General features: G+C 40.7%; 1 protein-coding gene across 1 annotated transcript in view; it reads left to right on the top strand.

Moving 5' to 3' along the window:
* The window catches only part of UFL1 (UFM1 specific ligase 1), a 45256-nt gene that overhangs the window by 7344 nt on the left and 10042 nt on the right, over nucleotides 1–27870 (top strand). Inside the window, exons 3-13 of the mRNA XM_054021729.1 lie at nucleotides 756–784; nucleotides 1537–1634; nucleotides 2173–2287; nucleotides 4732–4862; nucleotides 5578–5636; nucleotides 15699–15845; nucleotides 18436–18611; nucleotides 19264–19443; nucleotides 22048–22168; nucleotides 24682–24804; nucleotides 27408–27528. Coding sequence (XP_053877704.1) covers nucleotides 756–784; nucleotides 1537–1634; nucleotides 2173–2287; nucleotides 4732–4862; nucleotides 5578–5636; nucleotides 15699–15845; nucleotides 18436–18611; nucleotides 19264–19443; nucleotides 22048–22168; nucleotides 24682–24804; nucleotides 27408–27528 — 1300 coding nt within the window. The remainder of the gene's footprint in view (nucleotides 1–755; nucleotides 785–1536; nucleotides 1635–2172; nucleotides 2288–4731; nucleotides 4863–5577; nucleotides 5637–15698; nucleotides 15846–18435; nucleotides 18612–19263; nucleotides 19444–22047; nucleotides 22169–24681; nucleotides 24805–27407; nucleotides 27529–27870) is intronic.

Below are 27870 nucleotides of genomic sequence, written 5' to 3'. Positions count from 1 at the left end.
CTGTACTTTCTTCCATACTGAACTGGACTCTGAAGCTCTCTCCTCCTTAAAGGGGAACTGCTTGGTAGTCAGCTAGTGTGGGGCATTCATGGGGACACTACTTGAAGAAGAAATGGTCATTCACCCTGTGCAGTAACTGTGGTTCTTTGAGGTGTGTGTTCCCATGTGTTCTCCACTACCCGCTCTCCTTTCCTTCTGTCATGGGGCTTCGTGGAGGTTAGCCTGTGCAATGCTATATAGCAACAGCGTGGGGCACGAGGCTGAGTAACACGCAAGTGCAGGCCTAATGGACATTGCTATGAGCAATCTCTTATCAAAAGCGCAGGGAGTGCAAGTGCACCTAGAGTGGAGCACCCTTAGGGGGACGGGACACATCTTGAAGAACCACAGTTACTGCACAGGGTGAGTAACCACTTCTTCATGTTTTGTTGGCATCATAACTTGACAGTTTCAGCACAGAGGTAAAGGGGGAAGAGTCTCAACAGTTCTTCTACCTTTAGAGAAGCTGTGTTAACGTTGTCTTTAGGCACATAGGGTAGGGTGTCATGGGGAATCTTGCACTGTGGCTGCCATTGTGTGGATATTTTCCTCTGATTAAACAGATTTCAGCTTAAAATGCTGTCAGTCACACTCCTTGTGATCACTAAAAAAATAATGAAATAAAGTTCATACTTGATTGGCTGTGCTGCATTATAAACCTGTTCAAAGCTATTTGATATACTAAATACTTAAATTATATTTGTATTTTTTCAAAGGTCGAGTAAACATTGTTGACTTACAACAGGTAATTTTTTGTTATTAAAAAAATGCATATACTTTGTTTCTCCATTTATACTATATCAGTCTCCAAGTAAGTGCTGATGTTGAAGTGCTGTATAGCAGCAGTTGCAAAATTGGTGGCACTTCTCACTAACTTTGACTACTTTGTCCATTTGTGTATCACTTCACAAATGTGGTATTCATGCTTACTCTGATTTTGAGATAAATATTACTATACTCTGTAGTTCTGTGACACTCTTTAAAATTACCCCTAAAAAAAGAAGCAGGGCTTTCTTGATGATTTGAATATCTCTGCTTTCTTAAATTGAGAAGTACAGGTGGATAAGAAATGTCTGCCTTTGCTCAAATTTAGAGCGATGGTGTCATACAGTGAAATATAATACATTTTGCATGGGTCCTCTCTCTTCCTTCATTAATCTCTTGTTTCCATTAACCTCTGTCCCCCAGTAATCTTCTGTGACTAATTTTTCCTTCTGTCTCGAGCAAAATTGCTTGAAATCAGAAAACTTTCTATAAGACAATGAGTGTTTCTGTTCAGAGCTTTACAAAAATCCTGATTTTCTTGGACCCTTTAACCTAGTCGTAATTGCAAGAGATTTTTTTAAAAGCACAAATGCTTCTGTTCCAAGCCCCAGACTTACTTGTACATAAATATGATAGAGCAAATAACAAGCAGATATCCTTTTCAAAGTATAGTGTCTTAATGTCTGAAAATTAATTTGAATTTAAGGGACTGATGGATTTATTTTTTTCCAGATAATAAATGTAGACCTGGTCCATATTGAAAGCCGAGCTAATGACATTGTTAAATCAGACAGAACTATTCAGCTGGTGCTGGGACAGTTTATAAATGAGTGAGTATCTTCAGGAGAAAGGTATACAGTGGTCCAGAGATATGACTTTAGATGTTATAGATGCAGTATAACTGTAGTCTTCTATTATTAATTATGCTTCAGAGCTTATTCTTGAGGCAGAGAATAGACTTTCGTGGACTAGAACCAATGACGTGCTGAGCACCCTTGTCTCCCATAAAAATCCATGTTCAGGTCCCTTTGAAAGGAAAAAATGTGTGTGTTTTTATGAGGGGGTTGTGAAGTTAATTCTTCTTGTTCCATATAAGGAAATAAAGGAATAGGTTGCAGACTAGTGGGTTGGTTAGCAGAATTTTAAAAATACGACCTTTTCCCTGTAATAGTTGTACTAAGCAAGATGAATTCCCACAGCCCATCTATTTCTATTTTACAGTAAGTTCCAGTGTATTTATGCATACGCTGGAAAAATGTTTACTCTGAACAAATAAATTAATAATGAGGCAGGATAACTATACGTAAAAAGATGCAAGTTGAATTGGGAACGTCACACTAATGTCTTTTCTTCCTGGTTTTACATAAGGAGTTACCTAGACCAATTAGCAGAAGAAATAAACGATAAACTACAGGAAACTGGTCAGGTGACAATATCTGAACTCTGCAAGGCATACGACCTTCCAGGAGACTTCTTGATACAGGTTACTGCATGTTATCTACCCTTTCATATAGAAACGTTGAATTCTGAATTGAAGAAATAGTTCCCTCTTATAGCAACTTTATTATCCAGGAAACAAAGATGATAGTTATATGAAGTCTTGGGTAGTGTCCTAAGCAGGTCAGTATTAAATCTCTCAGGTTTGCATTTTAGTGGCTATGAACTGATTTAGGTTAAAATTTGCCAGTACAGTATTCCAGTATCTGAACTGAGCTAGGTTTCCTCTCAGCCATTGTGATCCTTTAGGAAAAAGGAATGAACATACTTTAAAGTGTGATCAAAGGATTTGAAAAACTGCCTTTGGGTGAAAGACTTAAGGGGCTCAGTCTAGTTAGCTTATAAAAGAGACGGTTCAGGGCTGAACTTGATCACAATCTATAAGTACCTACCTGGGGAACAGGAATTTGCTAATAGGAGTGCTCTTCAATCTAGAGGAGAAAAGTATAACAATATCCATGGGCTGGAAGTTAGGGTGACCAGACGTCCCGATTTATCGGGACTGTCCCGATATTTCCTTGTTTGTCCCACGTCCCGACTGACATGCGGTCGGGACACTGGACAAACAAGGAAATGCCCCGGAGCCTAGAGCCCGGAAGTGCTCGCACCCCCCCCCCCGCGCCCCGCCCTCGCCCCCTCCTCCCCCGATTGGCTCCCTCCCCGAATCCCCGCCTCTTCCCCGGGCTCACCATTCCTCCCCCCTCCACAAGCGCTGGAGGGAGGCCCAGGAGACACAGGGGAAGCGCAGGGCCAGGGTGAGTAAGAGTCCGGCCTGGTCCCCAGCAGGCAGGACTCAGTTGGGTGGTAGGGAGAGGACGGGGGCGGACTGCGGGGACAGCCCCCACTGCCGTGGGGGAGGAAGCGGCCATGGCGCTCCGCGGCTGCGGCACCTCCGAACCCCCCGAGCCGGGGCCTGCTGCAGGGACCCAGCAGCGCGCACGCTGGGCCCAGCCCCTGGCCAGTCCCATCTGGGCTGCCCAGCTGGTGCTATCCCGCGGCGGCCCTGGGGCGGAGGCATCGGCAGCCCAGCCCCGTTCGTTCCCCTGCGGGACGGGGGGGCTGGGGCCTGCTGCCCCCACTCCGGGGCCACCGCGGGATAGCACCAGCTGGGCAGCAGCCCAGACGCGACTGGCCAGGTGCTGGTCCCTGCAGCTCGGGGGGTTCGGGGGCGCCAGAGCTGCAGCCGCGGAGCGCCATGGCCGCTTCCTGCCCCCGCGGCAGTGAGAGCTGCAGCAGCGGCTGCTCCCGAGTCCCGCTGGCCGGGGGTGAGAACAGCCGCCGCCTGGCCCCGCGGGCCGCCCCCCTCCTCGCCCGACCACCCAGCTGAGTCCTGCCTGCTCGGGGCCAGGCCGGACTCTTACTCACCCCGGCCCCGCGCTTCCCCTGAGTCTCCCGGGCCTCCCTCCAGCGCTTGCGGAGGAAGGGTTTTTTTTTTTTTGGCCCCGCCCCCCGCCACGCCTCCCCCCCCACGCCACCCCCCCTCCTCCCGCGTCCCGATATTTGTCTTGGGTGATCTGGTCACCCTAGCTGGAAGTTGAAACTAGACAAATTTAGGCTATATATTAAGATCCACATTTTTAACTGTAAGAGTAATTCAGCATTGGAACAACTTACCAAGGGTTGTGCAGGAGATCCTCTATCACTGGAAATTTTTAAATTAAGAATGAATGTTTTTCCAAAACAGGCCATAGAACTTCCCTTTCAATGAGAAAAGTTGTTTTTCAAAGGCCTCATTGAAAGGGAAGTCCTATGGCCTGTGTTATGCAGGTATTCAAACTAGATGATCACAATAGTCCCTTCTGGCTTTAGTCATCTTCTAAACACATTGTCCGGAATATATACACATGCAGTTTCTTTTTTGGTCCCAGATAATCTGAATGTTTTAAGTTACTAATTTGAACGCCGATTCCAATCTTTTTCCTTTTGTCTGGGGTTTTTTATTTTATTTTTAATTTCTTGCTGTTAATTTCTACTCTGACATCTCATCTCGGAAGAGTAGGTCAGGGACTTCCTTTGTCACAGACACAAAGGATTTAACATGAATGTGTAGCCCCAGAAATCCAAGACCAGATGGGTTTCTTTCACAATGTGTTCGTTCTTCATTCACCTGTAAAGATTGTAATATGTGTGGGAGAGGGAATAGTCATTACATAATTCAGGTCATTGTATGTATTATTAAGAAAGCTACTTTAACCTGGCGATTGCAGTTGGGTCAAAATAACACGACCTCACACACACAATCTGTGTGTTTTTTATAGTATCTTCTCAATATTCTCCAGTAACAATTACCATTTAAAATGCATTCTTATTTCTCAATACGTTGATTATTTAGACAAATTAACTTTCTAATCTACAGCTTAAATATATTTTCTTCTTTGCTGTGTAACTGTAAACTGTCGTACCAGCATTTATCATAACTTCTGTTCACAGACGTTGTCCCCCCGTCTGGGTAGGATTATCCATGGCCAGATAGATCAGGACAACAAAGGAGTGATTTTTACGGAGGCATTTGTAGCCCGGCATCGGGCACGCATTCGTGGTCTGTTCAGTGCCATTACTAGGTAAGCCCTGACACAAATATCTGTATGTAGAAATGTGTTTTACAGCATTCTTTATGCATACTGATTTATTTGTAATATACAAAAAAGAAAATAAAGGCATATGTAGGAGATCTTTTCAATTACAATTCATTTTACTGTGAGAGAGAATTGTGTACTTTTTTGGCACAACATGTAATGTGAGCCCAATCCTCTGCAGATGTACGAAGTTACTTGAGCAGCAGGAAAGCCTTATTCCTAGAAAAGGGAAAACTAGTTAGCTAAAATGAGCTAAATTACAATGGGAAAATATTTTGAAAAACTGGCTAAAACTGGTCATGAATTCACTGTGAATTCTTAATTTTCTGGAAAGTGTCCCCCTAATTGACATAATTACAGATTGATACCCAGCAACCACACTTCATTTTTCAGAAATTTGGGTATCAGTTCAATAGCCGTCTTAATGCTCTATCTTGAGCAGGAACTTAGTTAGCAGAAGTTTGTGTGTGTATATATGATATTTACAGTAGTAGTAATACAATTTTAAACTGGTATGAATTTATAAATTTCATAAATTAAACAACCTGGCAGTAACAGTCTGGCTAAAACACTTGATCAGTTTTGCAGAAAATACCTTTCTTGAGGGAAAAGTCCAGAGGTACTTGTCTTGTTTGTAGATTCTACTTCAATTTGAGAGTCTCTAGGCCTGTTTCATGTTTATTCTTTTTATTCTTTATAGGCCTACTCCTGTAACTAACTTGATCACTCGGTATGGATTTCAGGAACAACTGCTTTACTGTGAGTTTCTTTCAGATTTTGTTTCATGTATTTAGATTCTTTATTGTTGGAATTAATCATTTCAAATAAACCTTATAGTATTTAGTATTGTTTTTGCAATAAATAGCAGTTGGTCTCCTTTCCAGTTTAATGAGTAATAGACTTCTTGTGCTGTCCACAGCTCAAAGAAGTGTCTCTATATCTACAGCAATGAAAGCTCATTGATGGAATACCTCTAAGGGAGTGGAATGATGCAAAAAGTGCAATATTCATTTTTGTCTTCTATTTCATTATGTGCGCTCAGCTACTGGTATTTTTATCAATGGAGCACACAAAAGGGACAGGTTTCACATAGCTGAATGACATTAACTGCACAGGATTTTTATTTATTGACTTTATTTTGCGATAGCTGAGGCAGAGCTTTTGTTATGGTCACAACTAGAGGTCTTAATAAGCAGGGAGATAAATCGCACTCTTGTTTGTTTGTTTTTTCTTTTATTTAAAAAAGAGCCTCACAAAATTACAATCCATGAAGATTTCCTTTTGTAGTCCTTGATTTGATCTCACCTCAACTATTGCAACGTTTTGACTACCCAGCTCTCATGTCTCCTCTATTCTATACAAAATGCTCCCTCAAAGATCATCTGTCTTGTCTGTGGACTGACCACATCCTGCTATCTTCATTTGTGGGCTTCTCATCTCTTCTTATATAAAAGGGGGGGAGGGATAGCTCAGTGGTTTGAGCATTGGCCTGCTAAACCCAGGGTTGTGAGTTCAATCCTTGAGGGGGCCACTTAGGGATCTAGGGCAAAATCAGTACTTGGTCCTGCTAGTGAAGGCAGGGGGCTGGACTCAATGACCTTTCAAGGTCCCTTCCAGTTTTAGGAGATAGGATATCTCCATTAATTATAATTATAAAGTTAATCTCCTTTTGTTTGCCTTCAGGGCCTCACATGACTTTGTTCTGTTAATGTTCTTGTCTTCCCTTTCTTCTTTCATTCTACATGGCTAACTGCCCCTTTAGGCTCTCCCACTGACATCTGAGTCTAATTCCCTTATGTCTACAATCCTCTCGCTGACCCTGACCCCAGGATTCCTCCACCCTCTTTCTTCAAACAAGCCAAATAACATTAGCCCAGCCACAACAGAAAATGAGCAGCTCTAATTCTAGTGATAAACACTAAATGTACTAAAAAAATGGGGGGGGGGTGTTTATAAATAGCATTAGAAAGGCATGAGCTTAACTTGATTTAGTTATTCTACTTGTTCATTGCCTTCCATTTCCTTTTACTTTGAATGCTGTCTTCTTAGGCCCCAGTTCTGCAATGAGAACCTGTAGGCCCAGAGCTCGACCCTGCGTAGTTCCCTTTGCAGGTTTGAAGCAGGGACTTTGTCTTCATACCTGTGTGGAGATCAAAGTGGTATCTTAATGCAGGAATTAGGGTACCGAGCCCAAGTAATTTTATCCCAAAATTGCTAAGGCTTCTGTCTAGACTGAGAAAGAAAGATAAGCTGAATTAATCATTGTTTCTTGTGACATAATTCAAAAATTTGACAAACAGTGTTGCCACATGAGGATTCTTATCACGCATAAGGTATTTCTGGGGGAATTCTGTGCCTAAAAATTCTGTACACAATATTTTAAAATTCTGCATATTTTATTTGTCAAAATAACACAATATAATTACACCAGTTTCAATTATTTTAGTAATTTATTTCAAAATACTTGTCAGCAAGTATGTCAGTAACAACACAGACAACAAAAGCTTTCCCCCAGGAGTAGAGAGTTAAAGAAACTCCTAGGACAATCCAATTCCTGTTTCTCTGTTAGACTGAGGTTCCCAACAAAAGTATGGGTGTGTCACACATAGAATCATAGACTATTAGGGTTGGAAGGGACCTCAGGAGGTCATCTAGTCCAACCTCCTGCTCAAAGCAGGACCAATCCCTAGACAGATATTTGCCCGAGATCCCTAAATGGCCCCCTCAAGGATTGAACTCACAACCCTGGGTTTAGCAGGCCAATGCTCAAACCACTGAGCTATCCCTCCTCCCCAAACGTGTCAACTAAGCACATCTTGGGGGAAAACTTTGCCCCTTTGGTCTCAGACATCCACACCCCCTCCCCACCAGACCCCAGCCATAGGGCGCCCCCCTTAGCCCAGACACCCGCACCTCCTAACCCCCCGAGCCCAGCCGGGGCCCCCCCAGAGCCCAGCTGCGGGGCAACCCCCAACACTACAGCCATGGAGTGCCCCCCTACCCCATTTTCCCGCATCCCCTATCCCCCAGTGCCCTGCTGTGGGGTGCCCCCCTTGCCTCCAGAACCCAGAGATCTAGAGAGAGAGAGAGAGAGCCTGATTCTGGGTCCCAGGCTTGTATGGTGTTTCTTGCACACTGCCTCCTTCCTTCAGGATGTGCTGGGAACTGAAGGTGCCTGGAACTCTTCCCCCTCCCCTTCCCCAGCAGGTTCCTGTATATGTGAGCTGCAGAGTAGGGCTCTGCTGGGTCTAGTGGCCCCTAGTGCTTGCCAGCAGCTCTGCAGCACCAGTTCTGCGAGAAAATGAAATTCTGCACATAATTCTGCACTGCGTGGTGGCACAGAATTTGTCCATGAGTAATAAGGATGTCATAAACTATACAGCAAGAGAACTCAGTTATATAATTAGTTTATAAAGAAATTAAGAAAAACAATAAACAATGTTTAGTTTAATTAGTTTCTTCAGTTGTGTCCTTTTTGAGAGCCTCCCACAGAGGGTTGTGTCTTCTATAACAGTCAGACTGTAGGAGACACTCTCCTTTAGGCAAGCAAAAAGAGCAACTAATTAGGCTCCACCTATTCATTTTGGAACTATCTAATTATCCTAGGTAATCCAGGCAGTTTATTGGTGGCAAAGGGCAAAGTTCAAAGGTAGGTGATGTGACAGATGTGGTAGTGTCCTGCAATATCCTGAACAAACCTTTTTGAATTACATTGAAGTATTTAGGAGTTAATTGTATTAAAAATGCAAATATTTATGTATTATTGTGGGATGTATATAATGTCTACGGTGGGGAGACATGACTAATGTAAACCCTGGGAAGTGTTATGATCTTCAGAAGACTATTTGAAACAATGTACCAGGCAAGAATGAATTTTTAAAGTTGTGGGTTTCCCAGGAAATGTCTAGGGGCAGGTGTATGCAAATATACTCCTTTCAGTTATGCAACAACTCAGCCTTTGGAAGCTTTGTTTGGAGGGGACCTTTGTCTGCTGATTAATTAGCTTTTAACATGAGAACAAGATCAGAGGCCCAAACTGTATAAAGGAAGGACTCTCCGATTCAAGGGGTGCTGGTTCTGACCCAACGTGATTATAAACTTGTAATCACAGAAAACACCCTTGATGGGGTATGAAGGATTGACTGGCACCAGAGTCCTTGTTAGAGTTAGGGTGATCTCTGGTAAACGTATTAGCGTGTGTGTAGGTTCTTTTATTGTTTTAGTATGTTTTCTTTGTAATGTATTCACCTTAAGAATAAATGTGTTTATTTAGGAAAAACTGTGAGCAATTACACTGTTGTAGCCTCTGTGGAGAAAAGCAAAGCAGGTCTGCTTAAGCAGTCTGACTTGCTGGGAAATTCACATTATAGGCAGGGAACTGTGCAGCCTGGAAACACCTTAGTCAGAAGGAAGTGAGATATGTGTCTCTGCCCATAAGAGATGATGGTTGAGGAGCTGGGAGCCTGAGAGTAGGTGCCTTCGGTGGAGCATAGTGTGGGAATACAGGTGCAGTTTCCCTGAACTGTGGCAGGTAAATCCTGTTTAGATTATCATAGTGAGGGAAACATTTATAATTGGAAAACGGTGTAAGTGATCTTACAAATTCTGTGTACTTCAATAACTGGAAGAGACCTTTAGTTCAGTTGCTTAAAGAAGCCACTCAGCTATTATTCACTCTAAATCTATGTGGCTTTTTAGCCCACCAACTGACCCAAAGGGCTTGAAGCAGGCACATTAATAAAAATTTAAAATCTTAAATTCAAATTAAACTCCACAGTCTCTGTTTTAACATAGTCAATGTATATATGCTGTCCAGGAATGCATTGTCCAGCTATGCAGAGTTAAACAGGAAAATCTGTTAAACCTTATGTTGCAATAATATTTGTGTCCAATGCAATTTCATTATGTAGTTAAAATTGATTTCAGCAATTGTTCATGTAATGCTTAGTCGTTATTATGCAAGTCCTTTTAGCTACTAAAGTTTGAATTTTGGTTGTGACAGCCTCCTGCAGATCAACACTGGGGCTAACCGAGTTTGTTGATGCTTCTCTCTTTGTTCAGTGAGCAGCTTTTGTTCTTCATGTCGTTCCAATGTTCCTTCCTATACTCCGTTTCTCGGCTCATTTTCATGAATGTCAAAGAGCGTTTTATTCACTTTGATAATTTCTTGTAAATTTTAAAAGTAAAAGCTTTTTCTTTAATTTTGTCCATTTTCTGAATATAATTTCAGTTTCACAAATGTTTGAGTGCTGGAAAACATTTTCCAAATTAGTATAAATATAGGCCTTATCAAAGTTTCTTAGATATATAATATGATTAGGGCTATCGATTAATCTCAGTTAACTCACGCGATTAACCTCAAAAAAATTAATCGCAGTTTTAATTGCACTGTTAAACAATAGAATACCAATTGAAATTTATTAAATATTTTGGATGTTTTTCTACATTTTCATATATATCTTGTATTCTGTGTTGTAATTGAAATCAAAGTGTGTATTTTGATTACAAATATTTGCACTGTAAAAATAATAAACAAAAGAAATAGTATTTTTCAGTCCACCTCATACAAGTGCTGTAGTGCAATCTCTTTATCATGAAAGTGCAGTTTACAAATGTAGGGTTTTTTTGTTACATAACTGCACTCAAAAACAAAACAGTAAAACTTCAGAGCTTACAAGTCCACTCAGTCCTACTTCTTGTTCAGCCAATCGCTAAAACAAACAAGTTTGTTTATATTTACAGGAGATAATGCTGCTCTCTTCTCACTTTCTGGTGACGTAAATAAGAACAGGCATTTGTCTGTCACTTTTGTAGCCGGCATTGCAAGGTATTTACATGCCAGATATGCTAAACATTCATATGCCCCTTCATGCTTCGGCCACCATTCCAGAGGACATGCTTCCATGCTGATGACACTCATTAAAAAAATAATATATTAACTAAATTTGGGACTGAACTCCTTGGGGGAGAATTGTATGTCCCCTGTTCTGTTTTACCTGCATTCTGCCATATATTTCATGTTATAGCAGTCTCCAATGATGACCCAGCACATGTTGTTCATTTTAAGAACACTTTCACTGCAGATTTGATAAAACACAAAGAAGGTACCAATGTGAGATTTCTAAAGCTAGCTACAGCACTCAACCCAAGGTTTAAGAATCTGAAGGGCCTTCCAAAATCTCAGAGGGATGAGATAGGGAGCATGCTTTCAGAAGTCTTAAAAGAGCAACACTCTGATGCGGAAACTACAGAACCCAAACCACCAAAAAAGAAAATCAACCTTCTGCTGGGGGTATCTGACTCAGATGATGAAAATGAACATGCGTCGGTCCTCACTGCTTTGGATGGTTATCAAGCAGAACCCATCGTCAGCATGGACGCATGTCCTGTGGAATGGTAGTTGAAGCATGAAGGGACATATGAACCTTTAGCGCATCGGGCATGTAAATTTCTTGCGGCGCCGGCTACAACAATGCCGTGAGAAAGCCTGTTCTCACTTTCAGGTGACATTGTAAATAAGAGGTGGGCAGCATTATCTCCTGAAAATGTAAACAAACTTGTTTGTCTGAGTGATTGCCTGAACAAGAAGTACGACTGAGTGGACTTGCAAGCTCTAAAATTTTACTTTGTTTTATTTTTGAATGCAGATTTTTTGGTACATAATTCTATATTTGTAAATTCTGCTTTCATGATAAAGAGATTGCACTACAATACTTGTATTAGGTGAATTGAAAAATGCTATTTCTTTTGTTTTTTACAGTGCAAATACTTGTAATCAAAAATAAATATAAAGTGAGTTCTGTACGCTTTGTATTCTGTGTTGTAATTGAAATCAATATATTTTAAAATGTAGAAAACATCAAAAAATTTAAATAAATGGTATTCTATTAATGTTTAACATTGTGATTAATCGAGATTATTTTTTTAATTGTGTGATTAATCGCAATTATTTTTAATAGCTTGACAGCCCTAAATGACTATATATCATAATTAATTATACTTAATTATATCTATTTTAATTAATGTATGTATAATTTGTTAAATTTTATTTATATATAGTACCTGTAGTAATATAAACTTTAAAAGCTTGATGATTTTAAATTTCCTGGCTTCTTTCATTAAAAATCCTTTAGAAATTTCTTTCATGTTTCTACGTCTGGTGAATAAGTTGTATAAATAAGCTATTAACTTAATTCCCCATGTAATAATTATTCCAGCAGATATTGAAGTATTAAGAAAATAAACATATTTGATCCTATAATATTGCCATGCCATTGTTCACCTTAAGATGACATCAGGCTATTTATAATAAGGAATGCTTATATTTTGAAATGTAAAATAGTTTCAGTTAAGGAGTAATACATTTACAAAGCTTAATAGAAAGCATCAGGTTCCCTCACTTCTGAGCACTATAGCCCTAATCGAAAGCCCATTTCAGTCAGTGGAAAAACTTTCATTAACATCAGTGGTCTTTGGATAAGACCTTATGGGACATAAATTATTTTCACTTTTATTTAAAACTCTTCTTAAAATATTTTATTGTTTTTGTTGTTCTAGCATCTAAAGCAGGGGCGGGAAAACTTTTTGGCCTGAGGGCAGCATTGGGTTTCGTAAATTGTTTGGAGGGCCGGTTAGGGGATGGGGTCGTGGCCCAGCCCCCACCTCCTGTCTGGTCCCCCCTCCGGGACTCCTGCCCCATCCACCCCCCTGCTCCTTGTCCCCTGACCGCCCCTGGACCCCTACCGCCCCATCCAACCCCTCCTCTCATTCCTGACAGCCCCTCCGGAACCCCTGCCCCATCCAACCGCCCCATCCAACCACCCCTTCTCCCTGTCCCCTGACTGCCCCTGGAACCCCTGCCCCTGACTGCCTCCCCAGGACCGCTGCCCCCATTCAACTTCCTGTTCTCCCTCTGCCCCCGACCACTATCCACATCCTGGCCCCCTGACCACCACCCCGAACTCCCCTGTCCTCTATCCACCCCCCCCCGCTCCCTGCCCCCTTACCGTGCTACCTGGAGCACCGGTGGCTGATGGCGTTACAGCCGGGCAACGCTGCCATCACCACCACGCAGCTCAGAGCACCAGGTCAGGCAGGCTACGCTGCCCCAGGAGTTCACAGCCCCGCTGCCCAGAGCATTGTGCCGGCAGCGGAGCGAGCGAGCTGAGGCTCTGGGAGAGGGGGAACAGCAGGGGAGGGGCCGGGGCTAGCCTCCCGGGCCAGGAGCTCAGGAGCCGGGCAGGACGGTCCCGCATGCCGGATGTGGCCCACGGGTATGAGTTTGCCCATCTCTGATCTAAAAGATCCAAACAGGATGAAGGCTCTTTTGTGCTGTAAAATCTCTTAGAAAGGGGCAGTCCTTGTCCTGTAGGAATCTTATCATTTAAGAAATATCATTTTTAACCAGTAATTTTTACATCTGTTTTGAGAGCTTCACTTCTACCCCTGTCTGTAAAGCACTTGGCACACTGTTAGTGCTCTACCATTAATAATACTTCTGGTTTGGCTATATTTTAATTTTTGTGTCAAAATCTTGTAAATAAAGCTTTTTTCCATGAACTTTGAATGGAAGTAAGATTGAAAATGTAAAATGAGTAATAAAATCAGTGCAGTGCACATTCAATATGCTGTATTGTTTCTGTATGTTGGGTAGTATGAGTATGTAGCGTTTGCTTTCAAAAGTGGTTAGTGTAAACCTCTGTCTTTCCATGTGGTTATAAGTACTTACTTTTTTTTAATCTTCCGAAGCTACCTGTTAAGCCTTGTCTAGGCTAGGTAATTGAACTGTTGCTGAAAATGGTTTTCTGCAGTGTTTGTCCCTGCACCAGTATGGAAAACAGTTTGTTAAATAGCATAGCACTTTAAATTCATACCCTACCATATTCCGGAATAACTTCCCCAGGTATACAAGACAGTATACACAACCAGCTAGACTGCGACGAATAAAGCTGAGCAACTGGTAGCAATAGTGGAAAATTTTAGTAAGAAAAAAACAAAGATAGTTTTGGCCAGTCAGTAGCTACTTCAGAATAATATCCCATGTGGACACTTGTATTCCAGAATAAGGGTGTCTACATAGAGAGTTATTCCCACATAGCTATTGCAGACTAGTTTATTCCGCAATAGCTATTCCAGTCAATTTTGCCAGGTACACAAGCCCTAAATCTCAAGATGCTGTAGTTCCCACTTTGGCAGTGTTTATCACTGCCATAGAATATTTTATTGTCCCATCCTGACAGATTCAGTTAGCATGGCCACACGCACCTAGCTTATACTATTGAGATGGGTTCCAGGCATACCAGGAGTATTTGCATGATGATGACTTTCTCAGATGGCAGTTTCTATAGTGCGCCCCCCAACCCTTTTTTCTGTTTTAGTCCTGGGGATGATACACATCACTTGTTTATCCTTTTTCTGAGGGAAGGGGAAAAGCAATTTATCACCTGTTTGCTCTCCTGTCCATTTCTGTGTTGTAGAGCTCCTGTCACAAATTCCCTAGTCATGACAGATTCAGTGGGTTTTTGACATAGGGAAGGGTCTTGTTTCTTTCCAGTTGTGTTCCCCTTGCTTTCTGTTCCCATTCTTGTTAAACAGTTAATGAAGTAGGAGCTGTATGTATATTCCCACTTTGTTTTACTCCAGGTATAAACCCATGGCTACTCTGCTCTTTCTTTAAAGAAGAAGAATTCAACACATCCTATAAAACAAAACCTAGGATAAAAAATTCCAGTAGAACAGTGGTTCTCACACTGTGGGTCGGGACCCCAAAGTGGGTCGCAATCTCGTTTTAATGGGGTCGCCAGGGCTGGTTTTAGACTTGCTGGGGGCCGAAGCCAAAGTCCAAATTCCACTGCCTGGGGCCGAAGCCAAATCCCGAGGGCTTCAGCCCTGGGTGGCAGGGCTCAGGTTACAGGTCCCCCGCCTGGGGCTGAAGCTCTTGAGCTTCGGCTTTGACCCCCCACCCCGGCCCATCTTCCCCCGGGGTCGTGTAGTAATTTTTGTTGTCGGAAGGAGGTTGCGGTGCAATTAACTTTGAGAACCCCTGCAGTAGAACCATAAAAAGTAGCAGAGCTTGGTGCCTCCTTCATTTATAGAGTTTTATATAAGCAATGGCTTGTAAAGGGAGCAGTGACAGAACACAGAGGATTATGGGACCTGAACCTTCCATGCAACTTGAATAAATTGAAAATAATGTTTTGTGTTAAGCTGGCCTTAATAATTTAGTACTAGTGGTTGCTAATGTGTCCTTTGCCAGCAGTTTATATTCGTATCAGTGGGTTGCTGATTCTTGGGGTTCAGGGGTTAATTGGAACTTTTGAATATCAGCTATAGTCACCAACAGGGGTACAAGATTCCGTATCTGACTTGTTATAGGTATCCGTTCTTGCCATGATTTTAAAATGTTAAGATCACAACATTTTCAGTATTGGTTCTGAAAAGTTAACACCCGTCCCAATGTGAATGTTAATAAAATCATCATGAATTTTGTTTGCTGGCTAGAGAAGAGCAGCAGTATGACCAACTTTCTAGGTATGTTTTTAATAAAAAAGTAGTCTGATACTGTCATAGCAGCTTTCTCTGTTGAACTGTACATTTGGCAGGAAATTTATCAGATTTAAAAATTGTGGGAGCTCAGAATTGCTTCACTAAAACAACTACTGGTAGTTTTGTGATTAGTTTCTTTCAGTTAGCAACTGGTAGTAAAAAGAGGAGGAGAAATACAAGAAGAAAGAATGAAAAAAGAAGGAAAAATAATTCCCAAATTTTTGATGATGTATGTATCTTACTGAAATTGTTACTTTATTTATTTTATTCTTTCAGCTGTGTTAGAAGAACTTGTTAATACTGGACGACTAAAAGGCACGGTGGTTGGTGGGAGACAAGATAAGGCTGTGTTTGTTCCAGACATCTATGCCAGAACACAGAGCAACTGGGTGGACTCCTTTTTCAAGCAAAATGGTTACCTAGGTAACTGATCTTTATTCTTTATGAATAAAAGGTCTTTTTGGAAATTGATCTAGGTAACTAAAAGAGCCAAGTGAATCCAGTATGTGAGACTGAGGCTTATAAGAATAATTGAAGTGCTACTACTGTAGTTGATATTTCTTTGGTAAAGGCTTGTTACTGCCTTCCAAAATACATGCATACAGTATATAACTGCATAATTGCTGTGCCTAAATTTGCAAGCTGTGTTTGTACTTGCCCACATAGAAAGCACAGCTGGGCTAAAGTCCTGCATATTACTTTAATGATGAGAGAACAGTTTGAATGTTTTAAATGCCAACGGATACATTTACAGGGTATCTTTATTTATCAGAGGATAGTTTAACACTTATTCTGTTACTTTATATGTATCATGCTGAAAACATATGTGTAGCATAGTGTACTGGGCCCTTTAAGAGCAGATGTCATAAGCCTGACTGATGGTGGGGACTTGGAGCTAGACCAACAAAGGTAATTAGGTGCCTAGCTGCTTCTTCAGGTGCCTATGTCCAACATTTAGGCACGACTGCTCAGCTGAGGCCTAACTTGGTGCCTAAGTTTACATCAGCATGTGCAAAGACACCTAAGCACTGATGTTGCTCTATAGCTAATGAGCTGCTCAGAGCCCCAGCTTACCAACCCCCCTCACTTTCAACGCCTCATCTGCAGAGCCCTCTCTAGTAGGCACTCTCAGCAGGGCTACTTGTTCCGATGCTGCACAAAAGACATGCCCAGTATTCCCATGGTTAGAGCACTCACCTGGGATGTGGGGGACCCAAGTTTGAATCTCTGCCTGATTTGGAGCAGAGACTGAATTCATGTTTCCCAGCTCCCAAGGGAGTGCCCTAACTTGGTCTATTGGCTGTAATGAGGTGGATGCATTCTGAATTTCACTACTGGCTAGCTTAGGTGGCTTCCTGCTCAGCTTCCTGTCTTCTGAGGATGCCTTTCATAGGTGCCTAGCTCTCCCCGTTCATTGTACAGGTGGGTGCCAAACTTGGGCTGGCAGGACTTTGGAGTTCTAAAAGATGTGCTCTAGGAATTATTTTGGGAAAATTCTATGGACGGTGTTGTGCAGGAGGTCAGACTAGATTATCACAATGGTCCCTTCTGTCCTTGGAATCTGAATATCTTCCTAGTTCCTATTTCTTATCTGAAGTCCTAATCCTCTATGTCATCACAATGGATTGCTCTGGAGATGCATATAATTTCACAGAGGATTATGAATTCTGGTAAGGGATAAACTGAAAATGTGAATGAACTTTTAAAAAAAGAAACACTCTCTTTTCATGCAAGTGTCAGCGTTCGAAAAATCCATTCAGTGCATTGCCTATGTAGGGGTGGGCAAACTTTTTGGCCCAAGGACCACATCTGGGTGGGGAAATTGCATGCAGGGCCATGAATGTAGGGTTGGGGCAGGTGGTTGGGTTGCGGGAGTGAGTGCTAGGTGTACAAGGGGGCTCAGGGCAGGGGATTGGGATGCAGGGATGGGTGCAGAGTACAGGAGGGGGCTCAGGGCAGGGGGTTGGGGTGCAGGAGGGGTTCGGGGTGTGGGCTCCGGCCTGGCACCACTTACCTTGAGTAGCTCCGGGGTGGCAGCGGCGCACAGCGGGGCTAAGACAAGCTCCCTGCGTGCCCTGGCCCCACGCCGCACCTGGAAGCAGCTGGCACCACGTCCCTGCGGCCCCTGGGGGGGGGGGGGGGGGGGGGGGGGAGGAGGGAGCAGAGGGATCTGTGCGCTGCCCTTGCCTGCAGGCACCGCCCCCCGCAGTTCCCATTGTCCGGGAACAGGGAACGGCAGACAGTGGGAGCTTCAGGGGAGATACCTGCAGGCAAGGGCAGAGCACGGAACCCTCTTCCGGCCCCCAGCCCCTCTCCAGGAGCCGCAGGGACATGGTGTTGGCCGCTTCGGTGAGCGGCGTGAGGCCAGGGCAGGCAAGGAGCATGCCTTAGCCCCGCGGCTCCATGGGGGTGACAGTCTCGCGGGCTGGATCCAAAGCCCTGATAGGCTGGATCCGGCCCGCAGGCCGTAGTTTCCCCACTCCGGCCTATGGTGAATAAACAGGAAGCTTTCCTATGTGCGTGCCATAACTTTTTTAGAATCTAAGCTTACATTAAAAAAACCTCCATATGACCTTCCAAATGTGGATCAAGTGTTAACCAATGCATCTAGGTCTGCAGAAGGATCACCCCAATGCCTCTGCTGCAGCTTGAAAAAGAAGCTGCAAAATGAAAACTGACCAGCTTTTATTCCTTTAAATTGAATGAGTTGTGGCAGCATGGGTATTTTTCACCCTGGCAGAGTAGACTTAGCCTGTGTGCTACTTATGTTTAGGTTAAATTTCTCAGATCCTCTCCTTGCATGTAAAAAGTAAGGTTTGAAATTGTATTACTGGGGTTCATGGGCATGCAATCATTGGGATGGTTTCTAAATACAATGTTTTTTTTTCATGAGGCACCGTTGTCTCCAAGTGTTTTAGTATCGTCCCTGTGTGTGTATTTGTTCTTGGAAATGTTGATTTCTTGAAGGCCCAATGAATGGCTAAAACTTAACAAACTTTTTACAATTTTACAGAATTTGATGCATTGTCCAGACTTGGCATCCCAGACCCAGTGAACTACATAAAGAAAAGATACAAGTCCACAAAGCTCTTATTTCTGAAAGCAGCCTGTGTTGGTCAGGAAATTGTGGATCAGGTGGAGGCTTCAGTAGATGAAGCCATCAGCTCTGGAACATGGGTGGATATAGCGGTATGCTCTTTTTTTCAGTGGGATGTATTTCTTCCCTTTTTTGTTAGATGTCATCCAATAATGTTACTTTTAAAGCAGAATTTTCAATTTACTTAGCTCTAATAACCAGTGAAACAAACGACTGCTGCTTCACCACCTTAAACTTGCCTGAAGCTCAGTCAGGCTTTGTTGATTGACTTCTAAGGCAAACTCATTCTTTGTACAGAATCATTGCTCCAGTATTGTGTTAGGGAACATTTTACTTCTGGAAGTGCCGTTTGTGAGATGAGAATTTTAAAACAGACTGTCTGTTATACTTTTCACCAAAATAGGGGGATGTTAGAATTTAGCTAGAACACAAGGTCTAATTTTAACAGTAATATGCTGCCTTATTTTCTGTCCTCATCTATTGGGATGCACTTTTAAGTTGCCGTCTTCCAGTACAGAGGCAGCTGTATATCATTGCTGGATGGAATTAATTAGTGTTCCTAAACCATTTTGGGATCTTTCATGATTAAAGATCCATTTAAAATATAAGGACACATCTAGCTCAGATGTAGCACAGTATATTTTAAACAGTTACCATATATTGTAGGTCCTCTTAATACATGTAAAAGTGGCCTTTTCTTTATAATGTGCAGTATATATAAATGATTTTGTTTTTTAATCTTAGACTCTTCTGCCCAGTTCATTATCCATAGAAGATTCTGGAATTTTGCTTCAGCAAGTGATGAGATCTTTCAACAAACATTTGTCAACTATAATCTTCAGTGATACTATTGTAGTCAGTGAGAAATTTATAAACAGTTGTACTGATCTGTTCAGGGAGTTGATGCACCACAAAGCCGAAAAGGTATGTTGTCATGTATATCTGGATGTGTGTATATGTGTTTCTGTTTTTAACCATATTTGAATTTAATAGTCTGCAATTTTTTATCCTTTATATTTCTTGTGATTTAGGTCTGAAAACTTACTCATGTAAAAATGGCGTCATCTGATTCCATGTGTGTGTCATTGTCTTTCAAAGCAAATCTTTGAATGTTTAAAGTAAAAATGTTTTCTCCAATGCTATCTCTCAAGCTTCAGATCTGAGTGTGTTCTTTCTATCTAACATATCATCACCAGTATAAAGAATTTAATTAAGTTCTGTTGATGTTGTCAGTAAAACATCTGGCTAATTTTGAGATCTGAAGTAATGACGCGAGGAAAATTTATTTTAGGACCACGTTCTGTTGGATGCATTTGTGCAGCTCTCCCTGAAGTCCTAAGTGGTAAATTAAGGGGATATGATTAAGAATACATGCTGGAGGAAATCTCAGCAACTGAAGGTGCCATTTTTACATAGTCAGTTTTCTGATCTTGACCACATAATGTTCATAAAGCACTAGATAATTTTATATTTATCATTCATTATTGAACGTTTTGTAAGGGTGAGTGGAAAGATCTGTTACTCGACCTGATTTAAAGATTCTATCAGATCAATCCATGGACATCAAAGTTGCACAGCTGCACTGTACATCTCAGCATGTTTTACAGCCTCAGTCTTATTCTGATATCACCTACATCCAAAGTAAATGAGAACTTCATTGAAATCACTGGCATAAAACTGGTATGTGTGGGATCAGGCCTTATTTTAGTTATTGTTGAAATTTGTGATTTATAAATAAAGAAAAATGACCACTTCCTAGGTTTAGAAATTCAAGTGTGTCCTTATTAATAAGTTGAGGAAATACAAGAAGAACCTGAAAACTATGTTTATATTTTCAAAATGTTTCAGGGTCAGTAACTGACTTGTTTTTACTACAACAAAGTTGAGATACACTTCCATGCACACTTAACATATCAGATTATTATTATGATTCCTAGCAGAACTAGGAATCTAGGTAAGATCAGGGAAGTCAAAAGGTGTTGATCAAGGATGCCTTATTGAATGATTTGTCTGGGAGATTTCTAAGTATCTCATGCAATGTAAAGAGATAATTTTAAGTAGGGCTGTCGAGCAATTACAAAAATTAATCGTGCGATTAATCGTGCAATTAAATAATAGAATACCATTTAAATATTTTTGGATGTTTTCTACATTTTCACATATATTGATTTCAATTACAACACAGAATACAAAGTGTACAGTTCTCACTTTATATTTATTTTTGATTACAAATATGTGCACTGTAAAAAAACAAAAGAAATATTATTTTTTCAATTCACCTAATTCAAGTACTGTAGTGCAATCTCTTTATCATGAAAGTTGAACTTACAAATGTAGAATTATGTACAAAAAAACTGCTTTTAAAAATCAGGCCTACTTCTTGTTCAGCCAATCACTCAGACAAGTTTGTTTACATTTGCAGAAGATAATGCTGCGCTCTTCTTGTTTACAGTGTCACCTGAAAGTGAGAACAGGCGTTTGCATGGCACTGTTGTAGCCAGCATCGCAAAATATTTACATGACAGATGCGCTAAAGATTCATATGTCCCTTGATGCTTCAACCACCATTCCAGGGGACATGCGTCCATGCTGGTGACAGGTTCTGCTCAATAACGATCCAAAGCAGTGCAGATGCCACCAGATTCTTAAATCTTGGGTCGAGTACTGTAGCTATCTTTAGAAATTTCACATTAGTATCTTCTTTGCATTTTGTCAAATTTCAAGCGAAAGTGTTCTTAAAACAAACATGTGTTGGGTCGTCATCTGAGACTGCTATAACATGAAATATACGGCAGAATGCGGGTGAAACAGCAGGAGACATACAGTTCTCCCTCAAGGAGTTCAGTCTCAAATTTAATTAATGCATTATTTTTTTAACGAGAAATGTCATGTGTTTTTTAACATGGTGTGAAGATGTGATGAGGAATCGGCCTCGCCTGTTAGGCACATATAAAAAGCTCAGGAACAGCCTAAACTCATATTTGAGGCATTGTTTATCTAAGATACTCATGTACACTATTAACTTAAATTCAGTAAAATGCACACACAAACCTCTGGTGACTGGGACCCCGTGAACACCAGATTCTTTGGAGAATTATGTTTTGGAAGATAATGTTGGTAATAGAATTGAGTTACAAAATTCAGTGTTGTAATTCTACCCAATCTATTTAAATAATTGCTGGTGACATACTTAAACACTGTTTAGACTTCAGGATTTATTAAAATATTTGAGACACGCACTGTCTTTAAGTTTCCTGATTGAATACATTACTGTAAAATTAATGTAATTTTTTACTGGATTTATTTTACAGTTCTGTTATTCATTGACTACCTTTGTCACATTAAGCTTGCAGGATAGGTTTGTTGGGTTTGGAGGAGGAAAATAAGTATCTTTTTCCTGTGCTGTATGTAGAACACATTCTGTGTTTAGGACAATATGTTTTAAAATGTCTATACTGCATGAATGGTGCTTTATTAGTCACATTCTGCATTTATATTTTGATATTAAATTAATTATCTTCATTCCAGGAAATGAAAAATAACCCTGTTAATTTAGTCACTGAAGAGGACCTGAAAGAGGCTTCTATTTTAGAAAATTCATCTGCTAACAAAAAAGACAGAAAGGATGAAAGAAGAAAGAAAGCAACAGGTAAGGTACTCGGAATTATTTTTATTTATATAAAAGAGGACCTGTCTGCCCTTGGCCATACTTATTTATAAAAGTACTCCCACCGGTTTCACCTAACCCCCTAGCTGACAATAGTTAGGCAAAAAGCAAGCAATGAAAAATCCCTACTCCCACTCACTATCCTCCTCTTTCGTCCTACTTTCCAAATGGCAGGGGAAATTGATGGGCTTTGCAGGGTACTCCAAAACTCATCAAATCCAAATCCTTTCAGATGAAGTTGGAGTGAGTTTTAAAGTCAGAGTCCTCTCCAAGCACAACTTGGTAACCTCCTCTCTATTATGCTGCCAGATTATAATTATTTGAAGGTTCACAAGGTTGTTTTTTTTTAATATGTTCTGAGCCAAATTCATACTGGGTCCAAGTATGCATAGCTCCATTTAGCAATAACATTTCTTACAATAGTTCTCAGTTTGTTCCAGAATGTAAATATATATAAAATCCTTCTGAACCTTTACAGTTTTCAGTAATCACTGAAGAATTTTAATCAGGCTAAACATAATGCAATTCGTCTTAAAGACGTTAACAGGGTGATTCAGAAATTTGTTTCAGTCCCTCAGTGTTGTGTCCTATTACATGCTACAGAATCAAAACACTGATATATCTAGCTTAATTGGATATACAGTATAACCATATCTTTAAATAGAACATTAGTTTCTACTCTGAAGAGACCAGGACTGAGTTGGCATGGAAACCAAACTTATTCTCACCACAAGAGACAGCAGATTTTTCTAGGGCATAGTTGTTAAAGAGGAGTTTGAACTTTAATAGAACTGTCATAAATAGAATGACTTCCAGCCTTGCTGGTGTCTTACTCTTCATAAGCATAAACTGTGTGTGTGTGTGTGTGTGTGTGTGTGTGTGTGTGTGTGTGTAAATATAGTCATATGCATACATACGTAATATATCTTGCACCCTGGCAAATCTGCTTTAGTGATGTGGTGTTTTCTTTTTGGCCATTATGTAGCATGCATCAAGATGACCCACATCACCACAGGTTCCAGATACCATTATTACATACACTGGAAATAATGACAGATACCACTTATCACCAGTTTAGATACTCTTAATGGTGGACAGTTTTATATGTGTGAAAGTCTAAAATATATCCACGGTGTGTCTTTGCATCAAAATTGAAAACAGACAATAAAATAACAGTAATGGTGGTTTTTTCATAGGTCCATTCTTTAAAAAAATAAAAAAAAAAAGGGGGGGGGGGTGGCCTGAAAAATCTGCAGTGTTATAGTTCCTCTAACCAGGCTTTCATTGGATTTACAACTCATTCACTCTGTCTGTAAATTACAGCCTGTATGCTGTCTTGTTTGTGCTCTCCACAGATCAGATCTTGGTTGCACGTGTCAACAATATAAGCAACTTGTTTTGTGTGCTGACCCACAATGTGAAAGATAGGATGCAAATCATTAAAGAGCTTCTTTTAAAATAGCTTTTTATCATTTCTGCTTATTGTACTGTTAATTAAACAACCAATTCCTGCTCAATTTAATTCAGTCACAGTTCAAATAAACCTACAAAAAGCCTGTTTTTTTTTCCTAAGAAGTTACAGGATGCCAGGGCTTACCCAAATATAAGTTGTTCCTAAACCTACAACTTAAGTATCACAGCTATCGCTATTATGGTCCCAGGAAATGACTGAGCAGCAGGGCTTGGGAATTCATATTAAATACATAGCCAGCAAATTGTACGGTACAAGCATTTGAATACTGCCTTTGTATGTTTTTCTTAAGCAGTAGTAGAATTAATCCATTGTTTAGCCACTTGAGAATGTAAAAAAAGGCCTAAAACTTCAAAGTTATTTCTTGTATGGAATGCAGTTATTACAGAGTGTAAAATTTTGCAAATGAAAGAAGCAGAAACAATGGCAGAAGAACTTACACGGTGGAAAAGGAACATACTGAAAATTGAGATGCTATCAGCAATTGGGTAAATGCTTATAGTGCAGGATTCTGTCCTGTAATGTAGAGTATTCATGTTAATGACATGTTAAATACAACTGCAAAAATTTTGTTCAGTAGTTCAATTGTTCATCAGCGCTGACCTGCATTAATAAAAAATCTTATTTTCAGCCATCAGGTTACTTTCCTTGTGTTTTGAGCAACGGTATCTGGTTTTGTTGTCTGTCGGGAACTGTTATTTTACTAACGTTGTTTACATGATATATATAATTTGATATAAGGAGTAGTCACATTTTTATAAAGTTCAGTTTATTTTAGTAATGAAGTGACAACTAATAAAAGTTGTGAATCAGTATGTTTCTTTGTTTTCATGTTCTTTATTTAAATATCAAACTGTCACTAGTCTGCAATATGTAATGTAGGTTCCATTCATGATAGGTTGATAAGATTATTTCACTGGTATCTTTAACAGATAGTTCAGCCTCATTTGTTACCATAACTATGAAAAACATCACATTAAGGGATAATGCTTCTCTATGTACTAAACACATAATTTGCCACCAGAGGGCAGTGGAAGTGTGAGAGGAAGTGGTGGTGGAAATGCCAGAGAGTTCAGGATTAAGAAAACCAAGAAGAAAGGAAGAAAGGATGCGGAGAGTGATGAGGAATCACAAGCAAGTAGCACAAGTTTGTAATTTTGTTTTAGCCAGTATCTACTTTATCTTCTGCTTTTGTAAGCCTTTGTGTTTCTCCCCATTATAGCTATCTACCCAGATAAAATATCAAAAGATACTAGTTTGCTGATTAGGTTAAATTGTATAAATGAAAATGTATCTCAATATAAATTGTGGTATTGTGATATGCATTCATACTGAGCATTGTAAGCAATTCTTAAAGAAGTCAAAGTAAAGGGAATTAGAGCAGAATTTTTACTAAATTCAGAAAATATAGAAAATAACCTTGATTTCAAGATGCAGATCATACTTAGTCTTTAAATATCTGCTGAATAATGTATGATAAACCCAGCACTTCTTATCTAGTTCCAAGGTTTAACTAGCTTAAATGAGGAAATCCTAGTGATGACTAGAAATAACTGATCTTTTTTCCCTTGAAAAGGAAAACCTCCAGCCAAAAGTTTTAACTTTGATTCAGTGACCTGTAGTGGTTGCTATTGAAAAATGAGCACAGTTACAACACTTCTGTTCTTTTCTAAATGAAGGAGGAAACTTGCTGTGCTATAAATGTTGGTAAATTCTAGCTTTTTAAAGGTGACTGTTATAATTGAATGAAAGAATGTTATAAAAGAAGAACAGTCTCTCAGAAGTTTTATGGTTAAGCCTGCTAATTCTGGTTATATAAGTCTCTTGAATCCCTAACAGTAACTAAAAGCTCTTTCAATAGATTTGAGTAGTTCATATAGGATATGTTTATACTATAGCTGCTAGAATGCTTCTGTATCTGAGCCGCTACAGCACCATGCTGTAGACATCTCTTCATCAGCAAAAGGGGTTTTTCTATCAAAGGGATCGGCAACCTTTGGCCCGTGGCCCGCCAGGGTGCTTACCTGGCAAGCACCCTGGCAGGCTGGGCAGGTTTGTTTACCTGCCGCGTCCGCAGGTTTGGGCAATCGTGGCTCCCATTGGCCGCAGTTTGCCGCTCCAGGCCAATGGGGGCTGCAGGAAGCAGCACGGGCCGAGGGATGTGCTGGCCACCACTTCCCTGTTCTATCAATATGGTTAATCCACCTCTCCAAGAGACAATAGGTTAATGGAAGAATTTTTCCCTCAACTTAGCTGCATCTACACAGGGGGTTAGATCGACCTAAATACGGACCTCAGGGTGTGAAATTTTCATAGCCCTGAGTGACATAGCTAGATCATTTTTAAATGTAGACCAGGCCATAGTGCAGAGGTGGCCAAACTGTGGCTCTTTTACCATTAAAGTGTGGCTCGCAAGCCACCTCCGTGCGCGCACCCCCACCCCCTCCACCTACCAGACTGGGGGAGAGGGGGCAGCGGGAGAAGCTCGGGACCACTGCCTTACAGTGGGGTGGTGATTTAGGAACTTCTGTCCAGCAGGGAAGGAGCGTCTTGGGGCTTCAGCCCTGCAGGCCGCACCTGCCAGGGCTCGGGGCTTGAGCAGGAGTGGGGCGGAAGCCCTGAGCCCCAACTCCTGGCAGGTGTGCTCCGGCTCTCGAATCTCTGAAGATTGTCGTATGCGGCTCGGAGGGCCAGTAAGTTTGGCTACTCCTGCCATAGTGCGATAATTCTTCAGACTGCTCATCTACTAGGTGAAATATTAGCAAGGTGGGGTTTTTTTAGGTATAAGCCTCCATAGTTTAGTGTAAAATCAATCATTGCAAATATTAATAAGTTGTCATGTGCTGAGTTTAATAGCATTTGGTGAGTGCTGTTTGGCAAAACTTTATCTACTGAGCTCTTTTTCTGATGCTCAACTAGCTTGACTAACAATATAAATTCAAATTTAACCATTTCCTCACTTCCAAGTTCTTAAATAAATAGCTCCACCTCTTCCTGTTCATTCAACCGTGTCTTTTATTGTTTCATCACCTCTACCCCACTATTCTGTCAGTGTTGCCATTCTTGATGCCTCATTTATCTGTTTCTTCTTCAAGCAGGTCTGCATCTCTCTTTTCATGTGTAAGGTGCAGCATAATCCCTTTCCTACTCTGCTTCTCCATGTCATTATCTTGCACTCCTTTTAATCCCCTGAAAACTCATTTCTTCTGCAGTGTCCACAATAAATGTCATGCTAAGTTAAAAAAAAAAAAAAAAAAAAAGAAAAATACAAAACCACCAAAACATGTTTAAGCATAAGCTTAAATACAATCCATGTGATTGTATTGCTATAAACCCATTCCCTCCCTAATGCTGCTTGTACTCATTCAATGTGTTTTGAAATGTAGGTGATAACCTGGCATAAAGGGTGCTCTGTCTTTTTATGTCTTGCTTTTGAATGCTATTCTAAAAAAAAATAAAATCTCGGCACCAAGTAACAAATGTGAGAAAAATCTAAAACTGACATTTTTGCCTTTTGTGAATAATTTGTGACATATACAGTAGAAGTTTTCAAGTCATCTGAACAGAAATATCAGACTTTTTATTTGTGAGAGAGCTGTAACTGCATCGGTGGCTTAACATTCACTGCTAATCCATTTCATGTTACGGGTTAGAGCTACCTGACATTGCAATGTCCTGTGCCACATGGGTAGCTTTAACTAAAATCATCTCAATGTTCTGCCATTCAAATGTTGCTCGTGGTCATTACAGGTAGGAATAAGCATCTGGAGATTCCTTTCATGTCACGGGAAGAGATTCAAGATGTTTTAAGGAGCCATATAGAGGACTGCCCTGAAGAGCTTATTACAGAACTTGCCGAACATTTAATACGGTAAGTGCACTAATTCATCATGGTAAAATTGGGTGTTTAATGCTTCATTCTAAATGAATCTCCTCCTGCTTGCTTTGACTAGAAGAATAGTACTTTTTTTTCTGAGATTGAGAGAGAAGTCAGAATTGTAGTTCTTGCTACTTGATGTGGCTCAGTCTAATATTGCAAACCTCCTGGCATATCAGAAATCTGTGTTGATACGACATTCTAGGAAATGCTGCTTCTGTATGGCTGGTAGTTTGTATTAGGTCATCTGCCAGCCAGCATATTCTGTACTGTGAGAGTGACCTTAGAAAAACCCACACCATTTTAAGTGCATCTTAACTGTCTGATCTGACATCA

This window comes from Malaclemys terrapin, chromosome 3 (assembly GCF_027887155.1).
Source record: "Malaclemys terrapin pileata isolate rMalTer1 chromosome 3, rMalTer1.hap1, whole genome shotgun sequence".
In the NCBI taxonomy this organism is placed as follows: Eukaryota; Metazoa; Chordata; order Testudines; family Emydidae; genus Malaclemys; species Malaclemys terrapin.
This window is presented reverse-complemented; position numbering and strand designations above follow the sequence as displayed.